At 41.1% G+C, this 23,926-nt stretch overlaps 1 protein-coding gene across 4 annotated transcripts; it reads left to right on the top strand.

The window, feature by feature from the left end:
- The first annotated feature begins 852 nt into the window (after positions 1–852).
- On the top strand, positions 853–23,176 carry LOC135485949 (ubiquitin carboxyl-terminal hydrolase 24-like). 4 transcript variants are annotated; one of them, XM_064768373.1, is made up of 50 exons: positions 853–1,292; positions 1,691–1,886; positions 2,216–2,283; positions 2,423–2,566; positions 2,722–2,844; positions 3,009–3,110; positions 3,401–3,541; positions 3,760–3,918; positions 4,233–4,451; positions 4,646–4,753; positions 5,006–5,101; positions 5,392–5,553; positions 5,815–6,048; positions 6,319–6,444; positions 6,716–6,916; positions 7,204–7,344; positions 7,506–7,672; positions 7,958–8,234; positions 8,589–8,702; positions 8,963–9,093; positions 9,239–9,323; positions 9,550–9,762; positions 10,049–10,242; positions 10,499–10,637; positions 10,888–11,041; positions 11,202–11,360; positions 11,555–11,845; positions 12,090–12,384; positions 12,693–12,837; positions 13,071–13,094; positions 13,693–13,853; positions 14,080–14,343; positions 14,544–14,682; positions 14,911–15,030; positions 15,291–15,508; positions 15,724–15,854; positions 16,174–16,315; positions 16,550–16,748; positions 17,018–17,121; positions 17,455–17,568; positions 17,760–17,859; positions 18,085–18,204; positions 18,443–18,541; positions 18,819–18,930; positions 19,172–19,404; positions 19,669–19,734; positions 19,875–19,965; positions 20,173–20,327; positions 20,516–20,602; positions 20,784–23,176. In XM_064768373.1, the coding sequence occupies exons 1-50, from the start codon at positions 981–983 to the stop codon at positions 20,952–20,954; spliced, it is 7,746 nt and encodes a 2,581-aa protein (XP_064624443.1). In that variant the 5' UTR covers positions 853–980; the 3' UTR covers positions 20,955–23,176. The 4 variants fall into 4 exon arrangements, with proteins under 4 accessions (XP_064624443.1, XP_064624442.1, XP_064624446.1 ...); XM_064768372.1 differs by having other exon boundaries at positions 16,174–16,321; XM_064768376.1 differs by lacking the exon at positions 13,071–13,094.
- Positions 23,177–23,926: the final 750 nt, after the last annotated feature.

Below are 23,926 nucleotides of genomic sequence, written 5' to 3'. Positions count from 1 at the left end.
AGTGTGTCTATGGTCCTAGGTTGGTCTGTTGACCCGTCTACAGAGGACTACAGATATTGTCAACCTGAGAACCTCTATCGTGACTTTGTCACACAGTGACTTGCGCTCACACAAAGTCATCACTTTTGTCCCTGCCATCCTCGCTTTGCCAGGTGGCAATCATTTTAGGTGGGTCGTTGCGGAGAAATTGTCGCTCTCCCGGTCTTCGGTCCCATGTCTAATTTTATACACACCCGTTGAAATTCTCAGAGTTGGTAAATTGAGTGAGGCATCAGTTACCATTGACCACGCCTGGAGAATGGAAAATTGTGTCCCTGCCGGCTGCCGCGAATCCAAACGCGGGCAGTGCCGAAATAGTGCCATCAAAATTGTTTTAAAAAGGCATGCTATTCCAGCCTCGCTTTGCCAGTTGGCAATCATTCCACGATTCGTGAACAATCAACTGCGTGGCTCTGCCTTCAGGGACATTGGAGGCAGGTCGGCCTGACCTCCGCAGTGACCAATGATCAAGGACCAATGATCGTCACCTGGCAAAGCGAGGATGGTACATACCCTATCACTTGCAGAAAATCTGTCCAAAGTAATCCGCTGTTCAGTGAGATATCACAATTATTCTTAGTTTTTGGTCTCTTTGCACTAAGTTGACACTGCTATGGTCGGATATAAACTACAGAAAGTCGTACAGAAAAATATATCTTTATTAGATAAACTGAGTGCCTGATTCCATTGTATTGTGAAGAACTATTTAACCAAGCCCACTTGCGTAGTTGACGTTGTGAACCGCAGCACACATGGTCGATATCTCGCGCGATTTTACGATAATTGATAAAAAGCAACATGGCGAATGCGGGAACTGCACCGCCTCAGAATTTGTTGATTTTATTTAGAAAATAACTCAATAATTTGAACCCTTTGGTGGCCAGTCAAGCGTGACGACTTGAGCCACGGGTTCATAGTATATATATGAAGGATATAAAACCATGCCAACCATGGAAGTGAACGAGGAGCACGTACATACTTTACTGAGTATGGGCTTCCCTAGCGAAAGTGAAATCAGAAAGGCTCTCAGACTTGGCAAGAATGACCTCAATGAAGCAGTTGCATACTTGACCAATGAGACCTCGGTCTCGGGGATAGATACCCTTGACGATATAGATGTAGAAATGAAAGACATGCATCGGGGATCTGGTGGTCAAGCGGAACAGATGGTTTATGGCCCAGTAAATGCCCCTCCGCCAAGTTATGATGAAGTTGTGCCGTACGTTGAATCTGACCACACTCTACTAAAGAAGGTACATCTACCTAATATCCTACCTGTTATTAATCCATCTTTTTATCGTGTGCCCTCCTTCCTCGATGAAGTGGGTTACTGCAGATTGAACGATGTTTAGGCCTATAGCTGCGCATTTTTTGGCGCCATTCGTTCTGAAATCAGGCGCGTTATGGCGCGCCTTAAAAGACAAGGCCTGCTTATCATGACACATCTCTATTAAGGACAGCACTTGTCAGTCCCGATGGTGTCCTTAATAGTGTTATAGACAATTTAGACTAGACAAGCCGAGAGAACCCCAAGGGAACAAATGGGCACACTTGGAACATGTCAGAAGGCATCAGCCAAGAGAAGGAGTCTGTTTCAAGAAATCCAAATCCCTGAACTTCAGTTTAAAAGGTTGCTGTTTAATCTTTGTAGGCTACAGAGGTATCTGATGAATCGGAAGTGACCAATGGACACAACATGAGCAGTGATTCAACCAGTTTTGAATTCCCAGTCACAAACCTGTATGAACTTGAGGGTAGGGTGTTTACTGACCACTGGTCCATACCTTACAAGAAAGAGGAATCCCTTGGAAAATGTTTATTTGCAGCTACAAGACTAGCTAAGGAAGGTTAGTATACTGAAGGGAGGTCTTGATGACTTTGTGTTGTCTTCTTTAGGATTGATCCCATCTCCAGACAGTCTCTACGGATATTTCCAATGTGGAGATCCACATTTCAGGGCCGTATTAAAGCACTCCCCCAAAATGTGCTTTTTATGCATATTTATACCAAGTTTCTTGACACAGACAAGGAAAAATAGAACAAGTTCAACCAGCAATATATCCTCAACTTCAAATATAAGTAAATTTTGTCACTTCCTGAAGAAATTTTATAAATTGTTTTTATAAAGTCGACTTTGTTCAGTCTTGCTTTGTATTTCATGCTTCTTTTTTTTTAGGACTCTGCGATGCTGATGATAACTGTGTTCGCTTTCTTGATCGTTGCATGCCAGAATGTTTTCAAAAGGTAAATGTAACTTGGTTTTGTACCACAAACTCTTGACTGGATTACTTCATCACTGGGCTCAGTTGATTCATGTTTAAAAACTAATAATGTCCTGAAAATAATGAGGTTTGAAATGAATAATTCCTGTCTTTTATTTCAGCTTTTGACTGCCGGTGCAGTGCACAGATGGGGTACAGATATTCAAGAAGGGGTTTATACTATGCTTCAGTTACTTGTTGATTTAGTAGCAGCTAGACTACTACACAAGCCTGTGCCAATTGGTCTTCTGAATGTTCTAAGTATGGTAAGTAAGTGGACCATCTAAAGAAATGAAGAACTCAGTTGATAAGTGTGTCACATTGTGACAAAGGTTCAGATTTGTATATTGTTGAGTTTAGTGTGTCTATTCTCTACTAAAAGGCTGCTGCTTAAATTTTCTTTGATTATTTGCCCTTTCAGGCCTTTAATCCAGATACTGAGTTCCACTTTAAGAATAAAAATCGAAGAGGTGACCGATCATGGGAAGACAAACTTGGAGTCGATAAAATGTTTGGAGTTACTCCCACTGGAAGTATGCACAAAGTAAGTCCATGAAAAATCTTTTGTCTACAACATCTTCTTGCGTTTAAACAAGCCAAAACTTGCTTGCCACAGTCTGTAAAGGTAGCTGCTGTACTCCTGTGAGCGAGTAAGTGGTAGAGTATTCAAAGATTTGAAGATAACACTATGGTTATTTCATTTTTCAGGACCCATTTGGCTGGTTAACAGATCTCATCAACAGGTTTGCCTTTCGAGACGGATTTGATTGTATCAGTCAGGCCCTGAAGGATCCTGATTTGGATGCACCGGTAAGTTCTTGTTGAGTACATATATCAAGGGTCTAAAAAATAAAGAAAGTGACAAACTTAAACAGCCATGGGATATGGAATGATCTGTCTACTTATGTCATTAAAAGCATGTGGGTCCCTTTCCTTATATAAGGTGATCAGGAGTGGTGCTATCCTTTACTATCAGTCTCACTTGAAAATAAGTGAAAGTTGTAATTTTTTACCATAGTTCTACAAGCACACATTTAAATCCAGTTTTGAATGTCATTTTTTTGGCAGGTGATAAATGTAGTCCTCGTTTTCTATTTCAGTCTATATCTGCCCTGTTACAACCCTTTGGGCAGTGTGTTGATTTCCTGAACCCTAAGGTGGTAGAACCCATGCTGGCCCCAGGCATGGAGGGAGCAGTCAGATTTGTTCAAGATTTAAAGGAAAATGACTTGAAGGAGAAGGTAGGGGTTCTTCTTAATCATTTAAGATCACCATTATCTATGTAGAGAAATATTTAGCTGTGTAGAATTTATCCAAAAAAATGAAACAAATGGGGCCTGGACTCATTTGACAGCAGAATCAGGTGTCATCAACATCCCTGATATGCCTGAGCAAAGTTGAGGTTTCTATGTCATATAAAATTCTGCTGCCTGCATCGTATTTGAATTTCCATTTACAGAAAGTAGGCAGTGTGTCCGATCTGCTTGCTACTATGAAGACACTGTGCCTTGCCCTGTGGCCCCAAGAGGTGAAGCCTATTGACCAGCTCAGATTGGAAGTGGCATTGCGTATGCTCAAGTCACCGCATTTCAATGCTAGGATGAACTCCTTGAAAGAGGTAGGTACTAAAAGTCACTTCTGGTGTCAAAATATGAATTGAAACTTGATGCCAGAGAAATCTTGTGGTACCAATGCAGGCTATGTGCAAAATATTCAGTAATTTGCACTGAATGTGTGAACACATTTTCTCAAAAGGACCTTTGAGTCTGTATATCCCTCACCTTCAGCAAATTTGATGTGTACTGTTAATTGTTAAGATTTTATATTGATTTGTTATTTGTATCATATGAATTCGGGTTGAAAAACAACGTAAATCTTCTGATCATCTCATCTTCTAATCATCTCAATACATGCTTCAACTTAATAATTCAGGTTGATAAGCTGATCGAATTGTCCATGGGCACCAAACCACCCAAGGTAGCCATCCCACAAGATGTGATCCAAGATTGGCTTGTCCAGAATGGAGTGTTGAGCATCGCCCTTGAGGGTAATATTGACCAAGCACAGTACTGTGATAAAGTCAAGGGCATACTTGACTTCCTCGGCACCGGACTGTCACTGGACGAGCTGACCAAGATATGGAAAATGAGAGTAAGTAGCCGCCCTTATTCAGTTAGTTGTACTGAACAATTTGCAAATTGAACAATCACAGAGACCACTGGATTGTTCTTGAAATACTGGGTTCGAGATAGAATTGACACAAGGAAATAATTGGCAGTAATCTGGTGAAACTGTTCGAAAAAAATTGACTTTTCCTCTCAAGATAGTGCACCATTGTTTTTTAGAATGGCCAGACAAACCATGTGATAGACAATATCCATCTGATCATCTCGGCAGGAGCTGTGAGATTCAACAGTGAGCAGCTGGAGCACCTCTTCTGGTTGATACAGAAGGTAAGTTGTGGGCCCTGTTGCTCATTGGGCATTCGAGACAAATGTCAGCTTTCGGTCAACCAAGTTTCGTCTCTGAGTTAATTTCGGTTATTGGTGATAACCAGATTTAACTGTTGACAAGCAGTCTTGTTGCTCATTTGCAGCCCAAAGTATTGCAGGTCACAGCAGTAAGCATTACCTCATTTGTGTAGCACTTAAAGCATCACAGGCTGAAGACCAGCTTGCTAATTGTCTTTCATTTTATTTTCTCAGAGTTGGGCAGAAGAAAATGACAAAATGCGAGAGAAGCTCCTTAGTCTCATTGGGAAGATCGGAAAAGATGCAAAAGTCCAAAAAACTACCACAAGGGTGAGTCTGCGCAAAGAAATCAGTATTGTGACCTAAGGGTTTTACACAATGATGATCTGAACATCTGCTGCCACGTATTGCCAGCCTCGACAGTCTGGTGCCATTGTTCGGTGTTCATTGGCCCAGTGACTTCCTCTTTGACCAGGGAATAAGGGTCATTATAAACCACTCATATTTCTCACTCGGGTGTATTTGCTTTCCGAGCAAAGGCACCAGGTGTTAGTAAGAATGTCAGTTTTCCGTTTCATTCAAACCGAATGTTGTGATTATCTTCTCCATTTGAATTGCAGGTTTGTGAATTGCTTTGGGATTTGGCCCACCTGCCCGCCCTACCAACCCACTTGATCGAACTTGCCTTGGAGGAACATTTAGTGATTCTGAGTGATTCATACAGTATCAAAGAACAAGTGAAGAAGTTCTACGTGATCAAGTGTATTGAGGATATCAAGAAGGTTAGAATAGGAAATTTGATCGTGCTTCTTTCAATTTATTCGATTCATTACCTCAAAACAACATTTTTACAAATTGTGAACTTCTTAATGAATGGGACAGTTGTCTGGCGAAGGAGAAATGAGTGTTCTTTTCTGTCCTCCTGTGCCGTCTAAGGCTTATCCAGTAGTTATTTCATCTCCATTATTTCACAACCTATGTAGATGCATTCCTTCCTATCCATTGACATGTTTGAATCATCAACCATGTATATTTATCTTCAGGGTGTTTGGGTTCTCCCGGCACTGAGACAGCTGCTGCACATAGCCAAAAATATCTCCAAGAACACACTGCACAAAGCAGAGAAGGGCATACTACAGGAGTTGAACAGAGGCCATGACATTATTAAGTTGATCTCAAGTAGTTTAGTCAAATGTCACAAGCAGGCTGCTGCAGCAGCTGAAGAAGGAGGTCTGAATCCGGATGTATTAGTGGATGGAAGATATACACATGGAGAGGTAGGATATTTGATATCACCGTTGAAGTGATTGTTGCTGGAATGGAATCAATGGAGCTGTTTCATAGTAGGTATGACTTACATGCAGGGTTCGTTATTGCATGTTAAGGATGGTCAAGACACCAAATAGATGAAAATACTGAAAATCACGTCATGAGTAATGTTATGACCTGTGATTGATATGCAGTTTATGTCCATACCAGTGGTGATAATACGATCCTCTGTGCCAAGTACATGTATGCATTTGACTGTGTTCTGTTTCATGTTCCAGTACGTGTCAATCCACTTGAGCTTTCTCCAGTTTGTCCTGAAAGATCTCTACCTTCCGTGGAATCGAGCGCGGGAAATCTGGCTCACTCTGGTCAAGAATCCAGATGCATGTGAATGGGATATTGAGGTAAGGAACTCTTTAACTGTGCCACAAAACAACTGTTTCTACATGGTTCGGACACACCAAGGATTAACTTGCTGGTTCAAGAGTTTCAGTTAACTTTGGGTCAGGATATTTTGATCCGTTGGGCTTTTTGAATGTAGGTGATGATTGTGTTGGTTGGTTTTATCCTGGGCTACTTGAGTCAGTCCTTGTCTTTGAATGTACGAACAGATCATGCTGTAGTTATTCAAAAGGGTTATTTCCCCACATTATTCTTGATATTTTCTTCCTCCAGACTGGTTTTGACTGGTTTACCCGGGGCATATCAGACTTGGATTCAGAGACCCAGCGACAGATGTTCCAGAAAGAGTTGATGACTTTGAACCCATCAACACTTTCAATGCAAGGATTCCGCTGTTTTAACTGTTTCTTTGAAAGCGTTAATTTGAATGCTAACAATGAGGTACCCAGATTAAAGAAAATAGGCAGCACTCTGGTAAGTTTAAAATTTATTTCATGCTGGAGATTTTATTCAGTTAAGATGGATAGATTGTGGCCCTGCCATATTTTGGCATGCCATAAGTGATGCCAGAAAGACATGTGAATGATATGAGTTATCACCTTGGCACAAGAAAATTTGATTATAATAGACAAACCTTTGGTTTTGGTTTCTGCTTTCCTGAAGGCAAATTCACTAATTCAGGTCCTTATTTTGCCTGGTTCTTGATTTCTATCATTTCTTACTTGATCATAATATCATATACAAGTACTCTCTTTTTCCAGACTGTTGAACGGTTAGACCTAATGGGGTTAGATTATCTCTGGGAGATTTGTCTCAACTCAACAAATGAAGAAATTGGCGGCTCGGCAATCAATCTTCTGTTGAACATGTCATATGTTAACCTTGCTGCGAGATTAAAAAAGGTAAGTGTTGGCATCTGGAAGATATAACGGCAGTTCATTAAGTCGTGAGTAGTGTGTGTGGGCAGGAAAGTTCTCCGCCAACGTTTAAACGGTATACAAGAAAGTTATAAAAAGTTGCAATTATCATGGGTATTGTAACCAATGAGATATTCTGTTTTCAGGATTTGGTGAGCCTGCATAAAAAGTTTATAAATGAGTTATACAATCGCCTGGAGGCGGCCATGATGACGTTGAGGGGGTCGGCCGTTGCTCAAGCCATATCAAGTGCCACAAGAATGATCACTGCCCCAACCGTGCCTGAAGCTTTAGCAGTGCCATCAGCTTCCAAGTGAGTAGTTTATGAACCTCCTTTAGACTTTCTCTCTTGGTCAGAGGTCGGTACTAGCCAGGGTTGGATTCCTATGAAGACCAGCACAAAGAAATAGACTGATGACACCGAGGTCTGTTCACAAACAACTAGTACAGTGAAACCAACATATAACTGATGCTATGAGTGCGAGTTAGGTAACAAAACTCATTTGGTAATACATGTTGCTGCGTCGTTCTATTCATCAGCTGTCTTTTCCCGCCTTTTTTGTCTAGTTCTTTATCAATGAAATCAATGTCGTTGCAGATCTGCCAAATTACTGAACATAGAGCGCCTTCTTCTCGTTGCTGAGATGTATGTATCAACAGTGGAGGAGACCCACACTACGTCCCGGACGATTCTACCGCACGGTGCATCATTTCATGGAGAACCAATCAAACTGAATATAACGTGTGACTCGCCAAAGATGGAGTTCACGGTGCAGACTCACAGTAATGAGAGCCTTGGCCAAGTGCGTGAGAAGGTGGCAGCTGAATTGAAGAGTAATGTAGAGCAGGTTCAGATGGTTGCTAACGAAAAGGTGGTAAGTTCTCTGTCTTATATCTCTGACATTGGTAACTGCATACAAGTTTCATGTAAGGTTCATTCTGAGCACCAGAGAAGTCTACATGTACAAATGGCTGGCAGAATTCACCAGTGTTAGCATTAAACTCTCTCGTGATGCGCAGTCTGAAGTGGGTCAGTATGCGTATATTTCTGTGTGCACACATCCAAATACGCGCAAAAGTTTATTTCATTTTATTTTTGAATATCCACTAGGATCATGTTGCCATTGATTATGATGAATAAAAAGACGCTTTGGGTAAAGTAGTTGACTTTATAAATGTTAGGAGAATTGATGCCTCAACCAGTGATGTTTTGATGGTTTCTGTTTCAGCTAATCCATGGTAAGGAACAGAAGCTTCTCTACCAGATGGACATCTTTGATAACATGACAATCCAAGCCAAGGTGTTCTCATCCTCAGTCTCACAAAGCACACCAAGCAAAGAGGTACGTGCAACTATGCAGTAGGCCCTCCAGACTATTCAACAGGTTGATGCTTTGGTATGATTGGTAACAGAATGAGGTAACATTTTGGGAGCATGGTTGTGTCTCCTTTGGAAACTGCCATAATGCCTGTGATTTCCAACACAGATGTTTTAACAACAAATTGCAGAGAATTACTGCTCTTTATTAGCTTTTGACTGTTGACAGGTATCCAAAACCACAAAAGAGGAATAATAATAGTAACATTTTCTTCCATTTTCTAGGCAGTCGGTTCTGCATCTGCGAGGGAGTCGTTTGACCTTGAACAGGAGAAGATGTTACCTGGTGTTGTCATGGCGCTGGAAGGTCAGGTGTTTGAGATGCTCTACCATCTTGCTGACATGGATGAACCTAAGTAAGCCAAATCAGGGCTCCAATTAGGGATACTAATCGATAGATATGTCAGTGATGATTTCTGTTGAAATGCCGTCCTTTACTTCACATTGCCTCAATTGATAGTGAAAATGTGTTTATATACCTAATGTTAATTGCCTTTTCAGAATAACTGAGAGAGTTAGGAATCTTCTGCAGCTGATACCAACAGATCCTTATGTACAAGATTCCCTCGATTCAATTGGTCATAAGGTAATGGAATACTGGACTTGTCTCAGTTAGAGTTTCTGAAGTTAATCTGTCCACGAGGAATTGTTATTTTATGCAAATTCTCTTGGGCCTGATCACCCTTTGATCATTTTGAAAGAAATACTTTGATTTCGATGCAATTTTAATTTTGGAACTCTTACATGTAGGCAGTATGAAGTAATGTTCTTGATAACTAAATCACATAAATACTTAATGTTTTCCTCTCCAGGGGATAAGACAGCCGTCAACTGATGAAGCTACTCCTAGTCCAAAACCTAGTCCGAGGGCAAGTCCAAGATTGAGTCCAAGAAAAAGCCTCGCCAGTCCTTCAAGTCCTTCACTGTCAGGGCCGCGGTTTCCGTCACCAAGGGATGGACTGAAGGCATTGCTGGATGCCCATGGCCAGGACATGTCTGCATTTAAAGTGCTCTACAACTTAGAGGTAAGGACTTGCAAGTGCAGCAGCCATCGAAAACAGATGCGTCTGTGCCTGATCGAAGAGTAGTGAAGTTGCCTCAAGTCACAGTTAAGTTTTCCTGAAAATGGACATTGGTTTGGCTACATTTGGTGATGTCTTGCTCGCTGTTGCCTTAGATGACTGGTGGGCCAATAAGCCAAAGCTTTTATACATACTCAGATGTTAGTCCTCGTCACACGTGAAGTGATGAATCCTTCAGATCTAACAAGCTATTACTTCTTTATTTGAAATGTGATTTTCTCCACTCTAGGTGTTGAGTAGTAAGTTGCTGCCTATAGCCCAAGACACAGTGACTCAGGAATGTGCCTCGAGTTTCTGTGAAGATTTCCTTAATATCGGCGGTCTCAACTTGGTGATCAATATTCTACAGAAGGATGCCATTCCGATGGAAGTAGACTACCAGACCAGACAAGGGTGCTATGCTATATGTCTTCAGCTGGCCAGGTGAGTAGACCAGGGTTGTCCTCTACCCTTAATCTAACTTTCATAATGGGGAGACTACAGTCCTTTCAAGTAGGGGTTTCAGTCATACACCTTTACACTCCATTGCAAAAAACAATTTCTCATCCACTCTTTTAGCCTTTGCTAGTAATAATTTTGAGATGAAGTAGGGTTGCTGCATTCAGAGCATCAGCAATGCCCTTATGGAAGAATCAGATATGTTTAGACAACTCTGCTTATTCTTGTCATTTTGTGTCAGGTATCTGTTATGTGGCCATGAGATCGGTGAAAAGGAACCAACACTGACGGGTCGCTCACGTCGTATGAGTATCTGCTCTGTGAGTGGTGCTACAACTGGGCTTACTATTGAACCAACCGCAGCTACAAGGGTAATCCAGGTGAGAAATCGAAAGTTTCGAATTCCTACATCTGACCATCTCAAAAGGAGGACATGAAGTGTGTCTTCTTTTCCTATCAACTCAACTTTCTTTTCAACTTAAGACTAGTTCATTTTGAGTTGGGCGCCTTGTTTCTATTGTGTCTCAGGGTAAGTCAGATATCTTTATGCACCTGTTGCGATTGAAATATGTAAGAGCTTGTCTTATCCTACCTTTCTCAAGAATCAACTAAGGCCTGTCTCTTTTTCAGACAATGAGTGTTGAGAACTTTAAGGAAACAGTAGCATGTCTTATACGAGTGACTTGGGCTGCAGCAGCAGGACGGCTCCACTTGGCAAGCTCATCTGCGCCTATTCGTGAAAATAACATGTATGGAGGAACGCGCAGCAGACAAAGTAGCACAGGTAAGAGGAGTTTGAAGTAGCAAATGTATCTTTGTTTTGATCAAATCTTATAGAAGCCTTTCTTCAAGTTCATCATCCGAATTGGGTAGATGAAAAAAGTATACTATTACAGTTCATTTCGCCAGTATTACAATGTACATGATACATTGTTTGTTTGCAGGAAGTACAGCAAGCAACAGCAGTGATCCAGAAAACCAGGCTCTCCACGCAGGAATCTGTGTGACCCAGAAAGAACAACTCTCACACCAAGACTGCCTCATAGCAAAGGAAGCGTTGGAAATCCTTGTCACTTGTCTCCAGCTTCGGAGTTCTTTGATAGGTAGGGCACATGTTTCAAAACACAGATCATCTTGAAATCAAACTGTCTGACTCTGAGTTGTTATTACTATTGTATTTTGTTTGTATTTTGGATAGACCTTGAGAAGGCTTCATCAACTCCAGTGCATCTTCTCATTTCAGCCAGCTAAATGATGCAAAATTGAATAATAACTTGACAACTCTTCCAATTTTCAGCCTCCTTTTACTCGATAACGTGTGTAAGTGACTTCATCATCGACATCCTAGTCGGATGCCCCCGAGACGACATCAGACAAGCCACCTATGAGCAGCTCTTCACATTAAGCCAGGTTGACCTTGAGAACTCTGAGGTCATGTCACCACATCAGTTCATTCTGCAGGTTCTGTTGAAGGCCAGGCTGCCTTTTTGGATAACTGCTTCAATAGCTCGCAGTGGAAATCAGAAGTTGCTGAGGCAGTGTACGGAATATTTTGACCTCAGATGCCAGCTTTTGGTCAGCATGTCAAGTAAGTGTGCTATCATTCGGGCTCTTTCTTCTGCTCTCTGAGCTGGCCGGGCATTCATTTCAAACTGTCTCAATCAAAGGGATCATCTCATTCAAAAACTGTTCAAGAAAATCACTCAAGTTTGATTTTAAAATGGTTTGAATGAGACGTAAAACACATTTTCCTTTAGTTTCATGTAAAGGTCCAGATCAACGCCAGGTTGACAGTTTCCACTCTCATTTGCTTATTGTTTTATCTCTTACAGTCGACGTCCAGAAAAAATACCAACTGGATATTCCGACCGCATTAGAGGATGAGATTGCCTGGCTGAATAACTTTGTCACATCCATGAGGACTAAGGACATAGACAATGTACTCCTTGCTGGTCATTTACGCCTCGTGCAAACCCTTCTCACTTGTGAGGGCATGGAGAAAAAAGTTTATGGGCAGACGTTAGTTCCAATGTTATTGGATGAGTTCCTGTTCCCAGCGTCAAAGCTCATCTTGGATGGACTCGAGAACATGCAGTGTGATCGACCCATGCATGATTTTGAACCTAAGTGAGTATCTTTCACTTTACACTTAAGATTGTACGCACACTCAAGATATAGTTTTATGCATCATTTTATTTAGAAATGGTTCAAGTTCTGAGTTATGTGGACATGTCAGGTAAAAGATTTGTTTTAAGGCAAGGTAATGACCTTGGGATGGAATAACTTTACTGATATAACTTGGTATCTCCATTCCTTGTCGCTGTAATATAAAAACAGCCTAGCATTGTGAAATCAAGAGTGGTAAATAATTTGACTGAGCTCATTTTAAAAGGAAGTAACTTGCATTAGAATGATGTCGTGTTCTCTCTCCCTAGGTGCTCTGGTTTAGACTCCCGAGTGGCAGCCTACCAACTGTTGACAGAGGTGGCCTCCGGATGTTTAGACAATCTACAGCTGATTAGTAAATCGCTGCTGTACCGCCATCATCAGGTCAATCCAGACTGTGCTAATGAGTGGGAGGTAGGTAGTGGCTATTAGTTAATCAACTAGGAACATGGATATCATTGCTGTTTGTTGTTCACTGTATGAGGCCTAATTTTGCCTTCTCAGCTCCTCCTTCACTCATGTTAATTGAGTGCCTTCTTGACTAATGCAGTGACTTCTTCATGTCAAACTCATCTGATACCAGTCGTCTCAATATCTCGAGACAGAAGAGACCAAAAGTTTCATATCAAGCTTTGTGCTGCTTTTAGGGTCAGAAACATAAGAGATTTGATGTGAGTAGATCATCCTGTTATTTTGCGAAAACCTGGGGCGATAACCTTGCTTTCCTGTGTGGCAATCCAGTGCTGTAAATGAATGGCTTATCAAACAAAGATCTATTGTATTGTAAATCCCATATTTTCATTTCCTGAAATTATGTGCCCTTTTTGAGAAGATTACAGGGCTAATCAAAGCACTGAGACGGCTCTTCTTATGGTTATGAACTATCTTCTCTAGGCAGTTGATCGTAAGCAGATGGTTGGTCTCACAATGTTTGACTTATCTGCCACATTTGATAGCTGAACCATGCAGTTCTTTTGGAGGACTCGAGAGGATTAGCGTATTGGGTACTGCCATGAAATGGCTTAGGGCTCACCTTGATAATCGATGTCAGAGTGTATTGGTGGGTGATAAGACATCCAAACAACATGAGCTTACAACAGGTGTACCGCAAGGCTCGCTCCTGGCCACCAGCCAGGTTCCTTATGCCACTTATCATACATGTACTTTCTCATGTCCCATACTTGTTCACACATATTACTCAGTCTGTGGAAAAGTTATTGAAATGCCACAGTATCCATGGTAGCTCAGAATCTCCCATCTTTCTTTCAGTACATGCCCCCAGTTGATAGCAGGGCAGCGTGTGGCTATGTCGGCCTGAAGAATGGAGGCGCCACCTGCTATATGAACTCTGTACTACAGCAGTTATTCATGCACCCAGGAGTGGCCGAATATATCCTCGGGGTTGAAATGGAGAATGTTGATGAAGAGAGGTAAAGAACCAGCCATATCAAGTATTCAAACTCGCACACCAAAGTACCCAAAAAGTAGAAGCTGAGCAATGGAACTGGGAAAGCCCCAGAAAGAAAACAACTATACCCCTTCACCACTTGGCCAGATCTGCCCATCAGAATCTGCATACAAAGGCTCCCTTACTTTTCCACAGCTTGTGCTCTGGTGCATCGCAATCTTACCGATGTTGCTTATATTATGTTTCAGTGTCTTTTATCAAATCCAGATGGTTCTCGGCCATCTGCTAGAAAGTTGCCTTCAGTATCACGTGCCTGAGAAGTTCTGGAAAGTTTTCAAACTTTGGGGGCAGACGGTCAACATCAGAGAGCAGCAGGATGCCTTGGATTTCTTTCAGGCGATCGTCGACCAAATAGATGATACCTTAAAAGGTCAAGGAAAAGATCAAGTGTTCAAAAAAAAGTTTCAGGGGGTCTACTCTGACCAGAAAATATGCAAAGACTGTCCACACAGGTAAGAGTTTTTATTCTTTCCTTGTTTTATTGGAGTTTACTTTCTTGTGTTCAGTGAAGGGAATAACAGTTATTGGGCTAACAGCTACCTCTGTCCCCATGTCGTCAACGAATTAAAAAGATAACTTGCCTCGTTTCATGGAGATCACTGCCACCAAGCACCCCAGTGGTTAGGCTAAATGTTTTATCAATTATTTACAGATATGAACGGGAGGAAGAATTCTATGCACTAAATCTGACGGTAAAAAATGCAACATTACAAGACTCGTTAGATCAGTTTGTGAAGGGGGAACTCCTTGAGGGTGACAATGCATACTTCTGTGAAAAGTGTGGCGAAAAGGTCAGTATTTAACATGTACTCGACTTCGTTTCATTAAAGGTTGCCTAAGTCCAAAGATCACTCTCATAGTCTCGGGGAAGAATTATTTGTTGTCTGTCAAATATAGAATGTTCAAGGGAGAACATGCCTGATGATTACCCGTTTGAAAAGTTTGAATTGAGAAAGTTTTGTGGTCAGGATCACATGTTTGATTGACAGTTTCTCAGTATCGACAAATTTTTCTTTCAGCGAAATACGATCAAGCGAATGTGTATCAAAACGTTGCCGCCGGTGCTGTGTATTCAGCTGAAGAGGTTTGGTTATGACTGGGAGATGAACAGGGCTCTCAAGTTTGATGATTATTTCAGGGTGAGTATCCGTGGAGAGAGACCACTGGCATAGTTTTATAAAGGACTGTGCTCGTCGCCCGTAGTTTGTGGATTTGACTCTCAGAAAGCTGACACAGTTTAATCATGGTGCCTGTGAGGGAGACTTTTCACCTAACATGCATGATGCGTGCCTGTTATCTTCACCCCCGCTAGAAATGTCCACGTTCTGACAAGGAAGGGAGCACTTTCTATTAAGTGAATCCATTGACCACTGAGATGTGATCATGTTTGTTGTTTCAGTTTCCATGGGTGTTAGACATGGAGCCATATACAGAGGAAGGCATGGCCTGGAGAGAGCACGAGTCGCAGAGTGAGGAGTCGTCAGATGAAGGCTCTGAGGTCATCCTCACCCCAGGGGCCAAGGCGACCAGGCAGATTAACTATGAACTAGTGGGGATAGTGGTGCACAGTGGACAGGCCAATGCTGGGCATTATTATTCATTCATCAAGGACAGAAAGTGAGTTTGATAAGGGAGCATTTGTTTCGTTGGAGTCAGGTCTGGGGAACTGTAAATTTAACAAAGATGACCTTTCCACCTCGGTTCTTCTTATGCCCATTTGATTTATAGTCGTGTGACCAGCATTTCATATTTTCAGAACATGGAACTTGATGTCTTTATCTACAATAGTACAGGTATCGGTGATTTCTTACTCTCGATAGCTCTTTTTCCAGGGGAAACAGTAAGCAGGGAGTGAAATGGTTGAAATTCAATGACACAATTGTTGAGGAATTTGAGATGACTGATGCAGCATTAGAAGCCGAGTGTTTTGGTGGAACCTACAAGGCCAATGTGTATGAACAGTGTAAGTAATAGGATTGTCTGCTATTGAGAAATGGATCACTTGAACAAATGAGCATGCAGTTGTTAACTGTGACCTGTTACAAGTACAGTGTTTGAGTGTGCATCCTGAAGTGGTATGGTTGACAAATCACAATAACACAGTATTGTGGTGAATGAGTTCCCGATAGAGTTACCTCCCTCTTCAATACTGCTGCCTGCTTATAAAACCACCATTTATTTGCTGCAAAACATCAAGCTGAAGCTCTTTCATGTCGCTCATAATTGTGATTAAGCTCGGTCATATCCGAGAAAGATTTCAGGAAGTTCTTTTCTTCATCCAGCAAGCTCCTCCTACCCGGAAGATCGTCTCCGCTACTGGAATGGCTACCTGTTATTCTATGAACGTATGGAGGACACACGAGCGCCTGTCTCAGCCAAGAAGAGTCGAGTGACCACTGTAATAAGGGACAATGAGCCTATCAGGTATTCGTAAGTTTCTCCCCAACCAAGTGTATGTCTCCTGGCTGGCACTACTTCGGGCTCCTTCCTGTCAGTTACTTGTCAAAGTCACTCAGAGGTTTATATGTTGAGTTTGACATAAATGAATGAAAAGGGAAGGAAAAGATGTCATTAGACTGGGCTCCCTTATACATCAAGTATTCTCATCTTCAAAAGAAGGGTCAAGTTGTTTCAGAGTTTATACTCCTGTCTTTCCAGTGCCAGCCAAACGTCTGACAGCTTTGTTGAGTTGACTGAGCTTGTTCACAAGGGAGAGAAGAAGGGCATCTTCATGGACAGGATGCCTGCACACATCCAGCAAGTAGTGAGGGGAGAGAATCTCATCTTCATGAAGAATAGGGATATCTATGATGTGGAGTATTTCACATTCATTCGAGAACTCTGTGCAGCTAACATGGTGGGTACGATCCAATGCAGAAGTAAATACACACTTAGTATTTCAGCGTTGAACTTCTTCCTGAGCAGATAAACCTCTACATTTCTAATGTTAAATTTCATTTCCATCCAGACATTTAGGGTACCCTAGCCTGTAATGGTGACATCTCTTCTCTCTTCATGAGACTTGCACTTGAAAGACATGGTCTCTCTTGTTTGATATAAAGTTCTGATAGTGTGAAGATCATCATCAAAGGTACTTGCATTCTTATAGCTTTGTTGACATTTCAGAGCTGGGGTCAACATGAGAAGTTTGCCGATATGAGCGTGGAATCCCTACAGCTATGCATGTTCTTTCTATTCAACACATACTTCAGGACAAAGAAAAAACTCAGGTAGATTTTAAGGATTTTGCTCAAAGACTCTTTACTACTCTTTAGGGGGCTGAGTGTACAGTTTCAACATTGGATCTTTGCGACATTCAGTTTCATTATGAGAGTGCTGATAAAACTGCCCCTTGACAGCAGGATTATTATAAGAAATAAACTGGAATGTCAGGGTTTTTATACTATCTGAGGTAGGTCTCTTCAAACTGGTCATTGTTGAGAAATGAGAAGGATAGTAGTCTTCCAATAGAGTAGGACACTGTTCCAGTATGCTTCTTTTATGTGTAACTGTTTTATCATGATTTTGTGTGTTGATTAAATGAAATACTTTTGTTTTTCAAGGTCTGACTGTGATAATTGGGTGTCAAACATCGAGACGTTACTTCACAGATGTAAAGCTGCTTGTATGTGGCTGGTGGAGTTCCTTGCAATAGGGCATGGCAGGCCCTACATCAAGTAAGTTAGAGATTTGTTAAATGCATTTGTCCATAAGCCAGTGTTCTGTGCCATACTTCTATACATGCCTAGATACATGTAGAAGGGGGCCAGGGTACCTGTGACTCTAATTATCCCAAGGAATTGCATCATGTATTGTGCAATAGTCTTTGACATACTCAAATTTGACATATTTCTCTGTTTGCATTTAGGCCTTTCCTCCTCGAGTGCCCACACAGAGAGATTCGTCAATCGTTTGAGAAGATCCTCGAGACAATGATGGCGAGTTTCTTCCACCACGGAGGAGTCACAGTAAGTACAAGTTTTGCCCTTCAATGTAATCTTTGAATTCATCCAAAATAGTATTACAGAAGTATTAGAACTAGTCATCACATCTTCAGCATCGTGTTCCTGGAAAGGGCTGGAAAACCACAGAGGCATCAAAAGTGCAGTAGTTCCTACTTCAGCTGAGAATGAACTTCATCATATTTCTGGCCTGGATTTCTCACATACTTCTCATCTGCATTTTCTTTCTAGACTCATAAATGTTTTGACGAACTGCTCGAGGTTCTCCTTCACATGCTAAACAAAGATGTGCCCGATAATATCAAGACATGTACTCAGTATTTCTCTGCCCTCAGCAGCTATGTTCTCATGGTAAGTCATGTAAAATATCTTGTTATGATTTGATTTGAAATGTTTTTTGTGTTCCACAGATTCTATGCACCATGTTGAAAAACCATGTCTGCGTTTGTGTACTGGCACCAGACGCTGCAGTCAAAAATTATGATGTTGTGGACATTGTGACATTGATGATAATTGTGAATAACATAACATCCTGTTTTGAAAGTTTGAAAGAGTCTATTCCAAAGCTTGAAGTATGTTCTGATTTCAGGGAACGAAAGCATGTTGCCACATGTTTGGAAGGAACGCGTTCCCTCGTTTGATGTCATTCCTTCTCGGGCCGATCGTCATATCGCAGACACCAGACCAGGTAAGGGTAAGAACAATATCAAACCAAGGGGGGGGGAGGTTGTGATATCAAGTTTTCAGCTCTGCTTTGATAGCTTGTCTCTGTGGCCACTTCACCATAATTGGTGATTGTTAAACATTCTCAGTGACTGACGGATGTCCAGAAAGTTCAAATAGCCTACTGGATCTCTTGAAGGTTTGTTAAGAGTTCAGAAGTTGCGGTTGCTTGCATATTGGGTTGAGGGTTCATAAATTAAACCCAAAGACTTCTGTTTCATGAACTTTTCTTTGCCTTTCAGGAGGTGTACTCTCGGCGGTGGAGTTCCCTACAAGCAAGAGACTTTGGCCCCCTTCACACAGTTCTTGCCACTTTGATCCTGAACTCTGATGTCTCCAAGTACAGAACTGATGGTAAGACTATTCCGAAAATATAATAGAATAAGTCTTCTTCTTCTGTACTCGGAGGAGAGATCTTTTGGGGTATATCTGAAACATCCGAAACAAATGTTGATAGTTGATAGGCTGACAGATTCCTAAGTTCATCTCGGGAAGAATGATTTGTTAACATTACCTTGATCTTTGAAATGCATGACTTGGTGTTGGTAGGCAACACTGTAGATTTGCCCTTGGTAAAAAAAAATTTTTTTTACAGATCCAAAAGATCATCCCATCAAGATGCCAAGCACAGTTACACCACAAATCTACCTCAAGATGTCCACAGAAATGCACAAATGTGTCTTCGGCCCAGACTCTTCTCGGTATATCCGAGAAGTGGTTTTTGCTATCCGGGAAGTGACCACCAGCACTGCTGCCCTCACCGACATGCTCCTCTACTGCGGCTTCTGTAATAAACAATTCAGTATGGAAGTACTCAAACAAATTATGGTAAGTTACTTTCTTGGTCGAAAATGGTCCCTGTCCTATAACCATGTATGTATATAAGTTGCCTGCTACCTGCTGCTTTGAACCCCTTTATACTAAAAGTGGGTCTTGCATTCAAAAGACACTCAATTGAAGAGATTTTCGCTGCATTGTGTGCCTAGATTCAGGAAATTGCAAATGTTTTAGGGGTGGTGTAAAAATGACCAAATCAGTCTTTACTCTTACTCTGTTTACATTCTGTCTGCTGATATCGATGTATTACCTCAGTTTCAGTACATGAACTCTCCATCAAATGAACTGAAGAATATCTTCACTCTGCTCATGGATTTTGTGGTAAGTACTGACCAACTACTGACGAAGTACTGAAGTTCAACTTTCAGAACTGATACAACTTTTTTTAGAATCATCCAATCACTTTATTCACATTACCAACCTTAAACCAATCATCTGTATTTTATTTCTTTGTGCTTCAGCTCCTTGAAGATCCCCTCCAGTTACAGAGGCTACAATGTGTCATTGAAGGTTTCACTGACGAAAATGACTTCTCACATCAAGGAATGCTGGGTAAGTCAATAGTCTACTTAGGCCACTGATTGTATTGTGGTTGTTCTTCAAATTAATGAGCAATGTTGTCTGGAAACTTGTGTGTTATGCAAGAGTGAAGATGGATGCCACTGGTGGACATAATTTCAGACAGGTGACATTTTATCAGCGAGAAAAAAGTTCTTCCTTATCACTCTGATTCATTACCATACCAATCTCTCCTTTCAGATGTGATTCGTAGCAACAACACTAGCGACAGCCGACGGTCATACCAGTGCATTAAATTCTTGGTCCACATTGCCAACAAGTGTACACTGGCCAAGGACTACCTTCTCCAGACTCCCAATAGGTGGCAGTGGGCAGTTAATTGGCTGAAAGACAAGGTAAAATATCAATATGTGTATTTTGTTTTCAAAACATTCGGCTCAAATTCAAGCAAGCCCAATTTTGTTTCTTGATTCGTACTGGCCTAAGTGTCCCATTGCATCCTTTGAATGTAGCATAAATCCAAGATTTCTGGCATGCCAAGTTACACAGCTATATCCTTACCACAATTCTCCATTGCTTCCAGATGAGTGAACGCTACTGGCACCAAGCATCAGCCGCATCCAATGAAGACTCCAACTCCAAGTCGTTCCAGAGGACAATGAGTGCACAGGTATGTTAACTATTAGCAATTACTAATGTTAAGTCCGCTCTTTGTGTGTAGCTTTTGACAACAGAAAGAAAACAAAATCCATTTGAATCTGTAAATGATTGGTCGATTGTGACATTGTCCATGGTTCTCTCTAGCATGTTCAAGGACAAATATTTGATTGATATTTCTCTCCCTATTTCAGTACACACTCGAAGAAGCTCGGGCCCTCCTGACCGAGATAGATTATCATGAGCCCGACATGGAGGTTGGACAGGGTGACCAGGCAACCACCGCTAAGAAGGAACCAGATGTGATACCAAAACCTTCGACCTCAAAGTCAACCAGTAGAGACGACCTTGACAAAGTCGACTAATCGCCTTGGAAACAGAGATTTTCATACTTCAATCTCACCAAGCGATTGTGTGTATCTGTTTGGAACGAATGGCCTAAAGAACATTGGACGTCTTGTGGTGAGGTGGTTTACTGCTCCATGTATTTACGTAAGTGTCGAGAAGGAGGAAATGATGTCTTGGCATAAATTTTATGAACATTTTGAGCTTTTTTTTGTACGGAAATATGCCAAAGATTTTACAGTGCCTGAAGATTTGGGGGGGGGGGATGTAAAAGGGGATGAGTATTTTTGCATATTTTGAAATAGATATACAGTATGTGTACAGAAATTTTAAAAATCAACTCGTGATTCATAAGTCAGTGAAACATTAGTTCGAGTGGTCGCAGTTGATGCAGATAAAAAAACCACATGTAGATTTTCATGCCCTCTTGAGAAATTATCTTGTAGCTACACGTAGCTTACATGTTGTAATCCCGAGCAGAACTAGTCCGATATCAAACAACTGTAAAGCGATCGAGGTTTGATTTTTGTTTGGGTTTGCACTTGTTGACTTGTTGAACTATCACTGAATCATAGACTTGCAATAAATGGGCAACTAGGGCTGGGAAAACTAGATTTCGAAGGAAGTAAAAATGCATGTTTTCATACTGTGTTGGTGGGTTTAGGCCAGTCAAGAGAATCTATAAAAAAAAGGTTTAAGTCCGTTGACACAGTAATTCTAATAGTTCCAATTTTTGCATTTGTTTATATACGTATATGTGCATGAACTCTAGAACCTTGCAGACTTGCGCTGTTGCAGGGTTCAACCTCGTGGATGCCCCTATAAAAAATATGTTGTTGAATATATTAAGGTTATATACATTGCATCAATGTAACAATATACTATTTTGTTACAATAGGATACTACATGTAAGACTTAGTATTGCCAGCACAATGACCTAAACAACATTGTTCATAGCAACTGTACAAAGTATTGCAGTCGATTGCAGAACCAATACGTAATTTTGTAAATTGTAAATTTTGATAAGACTTCACCTTTCTTCTTAAGTGTACTTTATATTACCGGTACTCTTGTGCTTTCTTAAGGGGGAAAATGTATATTTTTGTCCATAGTGTATTTGTAAATAGACCGTCATTTGTAAATTAACTTCTGGTTCAGTGTTGGCGAAAGATTTGTACAATCACTGTCACCGGAGGAGCCTTCAAAATGCTTTCAAAGATTAGTTATGCGTTCGAAAATCTGGTTCTAGTCTAGAACTGTGAAATATGTCCCACTTGCATGCTGTCTTCAGGGGGGTAGAATTCAAAACGAGACATGTACCATTGACTATTCTGATGGGTTAAGGCAGTTCTCATGATAAACGCCCCAACGTGTACATGTGCATGTACATGTATCTTTATTGCCTATAAAAACCGGGCCAGGGGGAACTGTGGTAAGATTATCAGTAACCATTCTTACCTGAAAGTTATCTGTTTCATGTCCTGAAGTGGTCATGGGAGTGAATATTGTTTGTTGTGGTTACTTTTAGCGATAAAAGGTCAGTTGATCTACCTGTGGATATTGGGATCGTTCATGTTGTTGATATTGTGAATTGTAAAGTGTTCACCTTTGGTAAATGCTCTTTGCTCTTAATTGAATTTAGGCTGTATACGTATATGCTATTGTAATCATGACTAATAGTGTCTAGTTGGTTTAGAAGAATCAAGAGTTGGTGATAATTGAAGTTTTATTTAGTCAATTGGGAACTTACCAACTTATTCCTATCGTTTTCTTCTGGCAGTTGTGTATGTTGCTGTTGATGTTGGTTTCTGCAAATCAGATTGTCTCTAATAACCTCTGAATCATATCAAAGTTTCTCTTCTCTCTTCACAAATGAACTCGTTAAACCAACTGCTCTGGTGTTCCAAAATCAATTCTTAATCTTTCTGTTTGGAAGTTATCAATCCTATTCTACTGCTGGCTGTATTATGTCTTTAGGTCCCAACCATGAATGGCATTGATCTGAAAGCCTTTTGTGATTGTGAATCGTTCAGAGATAACCCTTGTTCTAGAAATTGGTTGAAAAACCTGCCCTGGGTCACAAGGTTATATCTTTGGAGATATAGAAGTCAGTCAATGTTCTTTACTGTTTCTACTTCCCTGTCATGTACATGCTGCCACTCCTGGATGTGAAAATAAAACAAGTAATATCAAGCTAAATAATACATATTTCAATCAAAGAAAGTTTCTAATAAAAACTGTTGCCAATGAGATATATCATGTTTTTATCATTTTTTAGAGTATTCATAATAAGTGTTATGTTCACATCTGGAGCTATTATTACTGAGCTGTCGTTGGAAGCCTTGTCAGGATTTGGCGATGTCTTGAAGACGGGCACAGCAAGTCAGGTTGTGCCTGTCTTCAAGGGCACAGGGAGAATTGCCTCAGGTCCATGACTCACAATCTGACTAAAAAACTAAGACCATATCGTGATTTCTACTCTATGACATCAGGACCTGTCTCAGTTATATATTGTAGGCAACATGATTTGTCTCATGGTTGGATAAAGCCTGTCTTTAAGAGCACTACAAGATAAAAGCTCTACCAATGTTCCAAGGGGCAGGTAGCTCCAGCAAGTACAATTCGACAAGTAGGTTGTACCAATTCAAGAAGTCGGTATGAGTTGTCCCTATGGTCAGGTTGTGCCTGTCTCCAAAAGCACAGAAAGATACAAGCACTACCAAGGCAGATGGTTCCAGGTCCAAGGTGCATATTCCAGGCAGGCTGTGCCTGATACAAGTAGGCGACGAATGGTCTCTATAATTTGGTTGGGCCTGTCTTCAACAGCACCGTGATATAGAAGCTCTGCCAAAAGCTCTGTCCCAGGTGCATACTAATCACAGGCGTATTGTACAATTAAGCAACATGAGTTGTCCCTAGGGTCAGGTTGTGCATGTCTTCGAAAGCACAGAAAGATAGAAGCTCTGCCAAAAGCAGGTTTCTGATATTGTCT

Source organism: Lineus longissimus, chromosome 4, assembly GCF_910592395.1.
Source record: "Lineus longissimus chromosome 4, tnLinLong1.2, whole genome shotgun sequence".
Taxonomy (NCBI): Eukaryota; Metazoa; Nemertea; class Pilidiophora; order Heteronemertea; family Lineidae; genus Lineus; species Lineus longissimus.
Note: the sequence above shows the minus strand (reverse complement) of the source record. Positions and strands in the feature narration are given on the sequence as shown.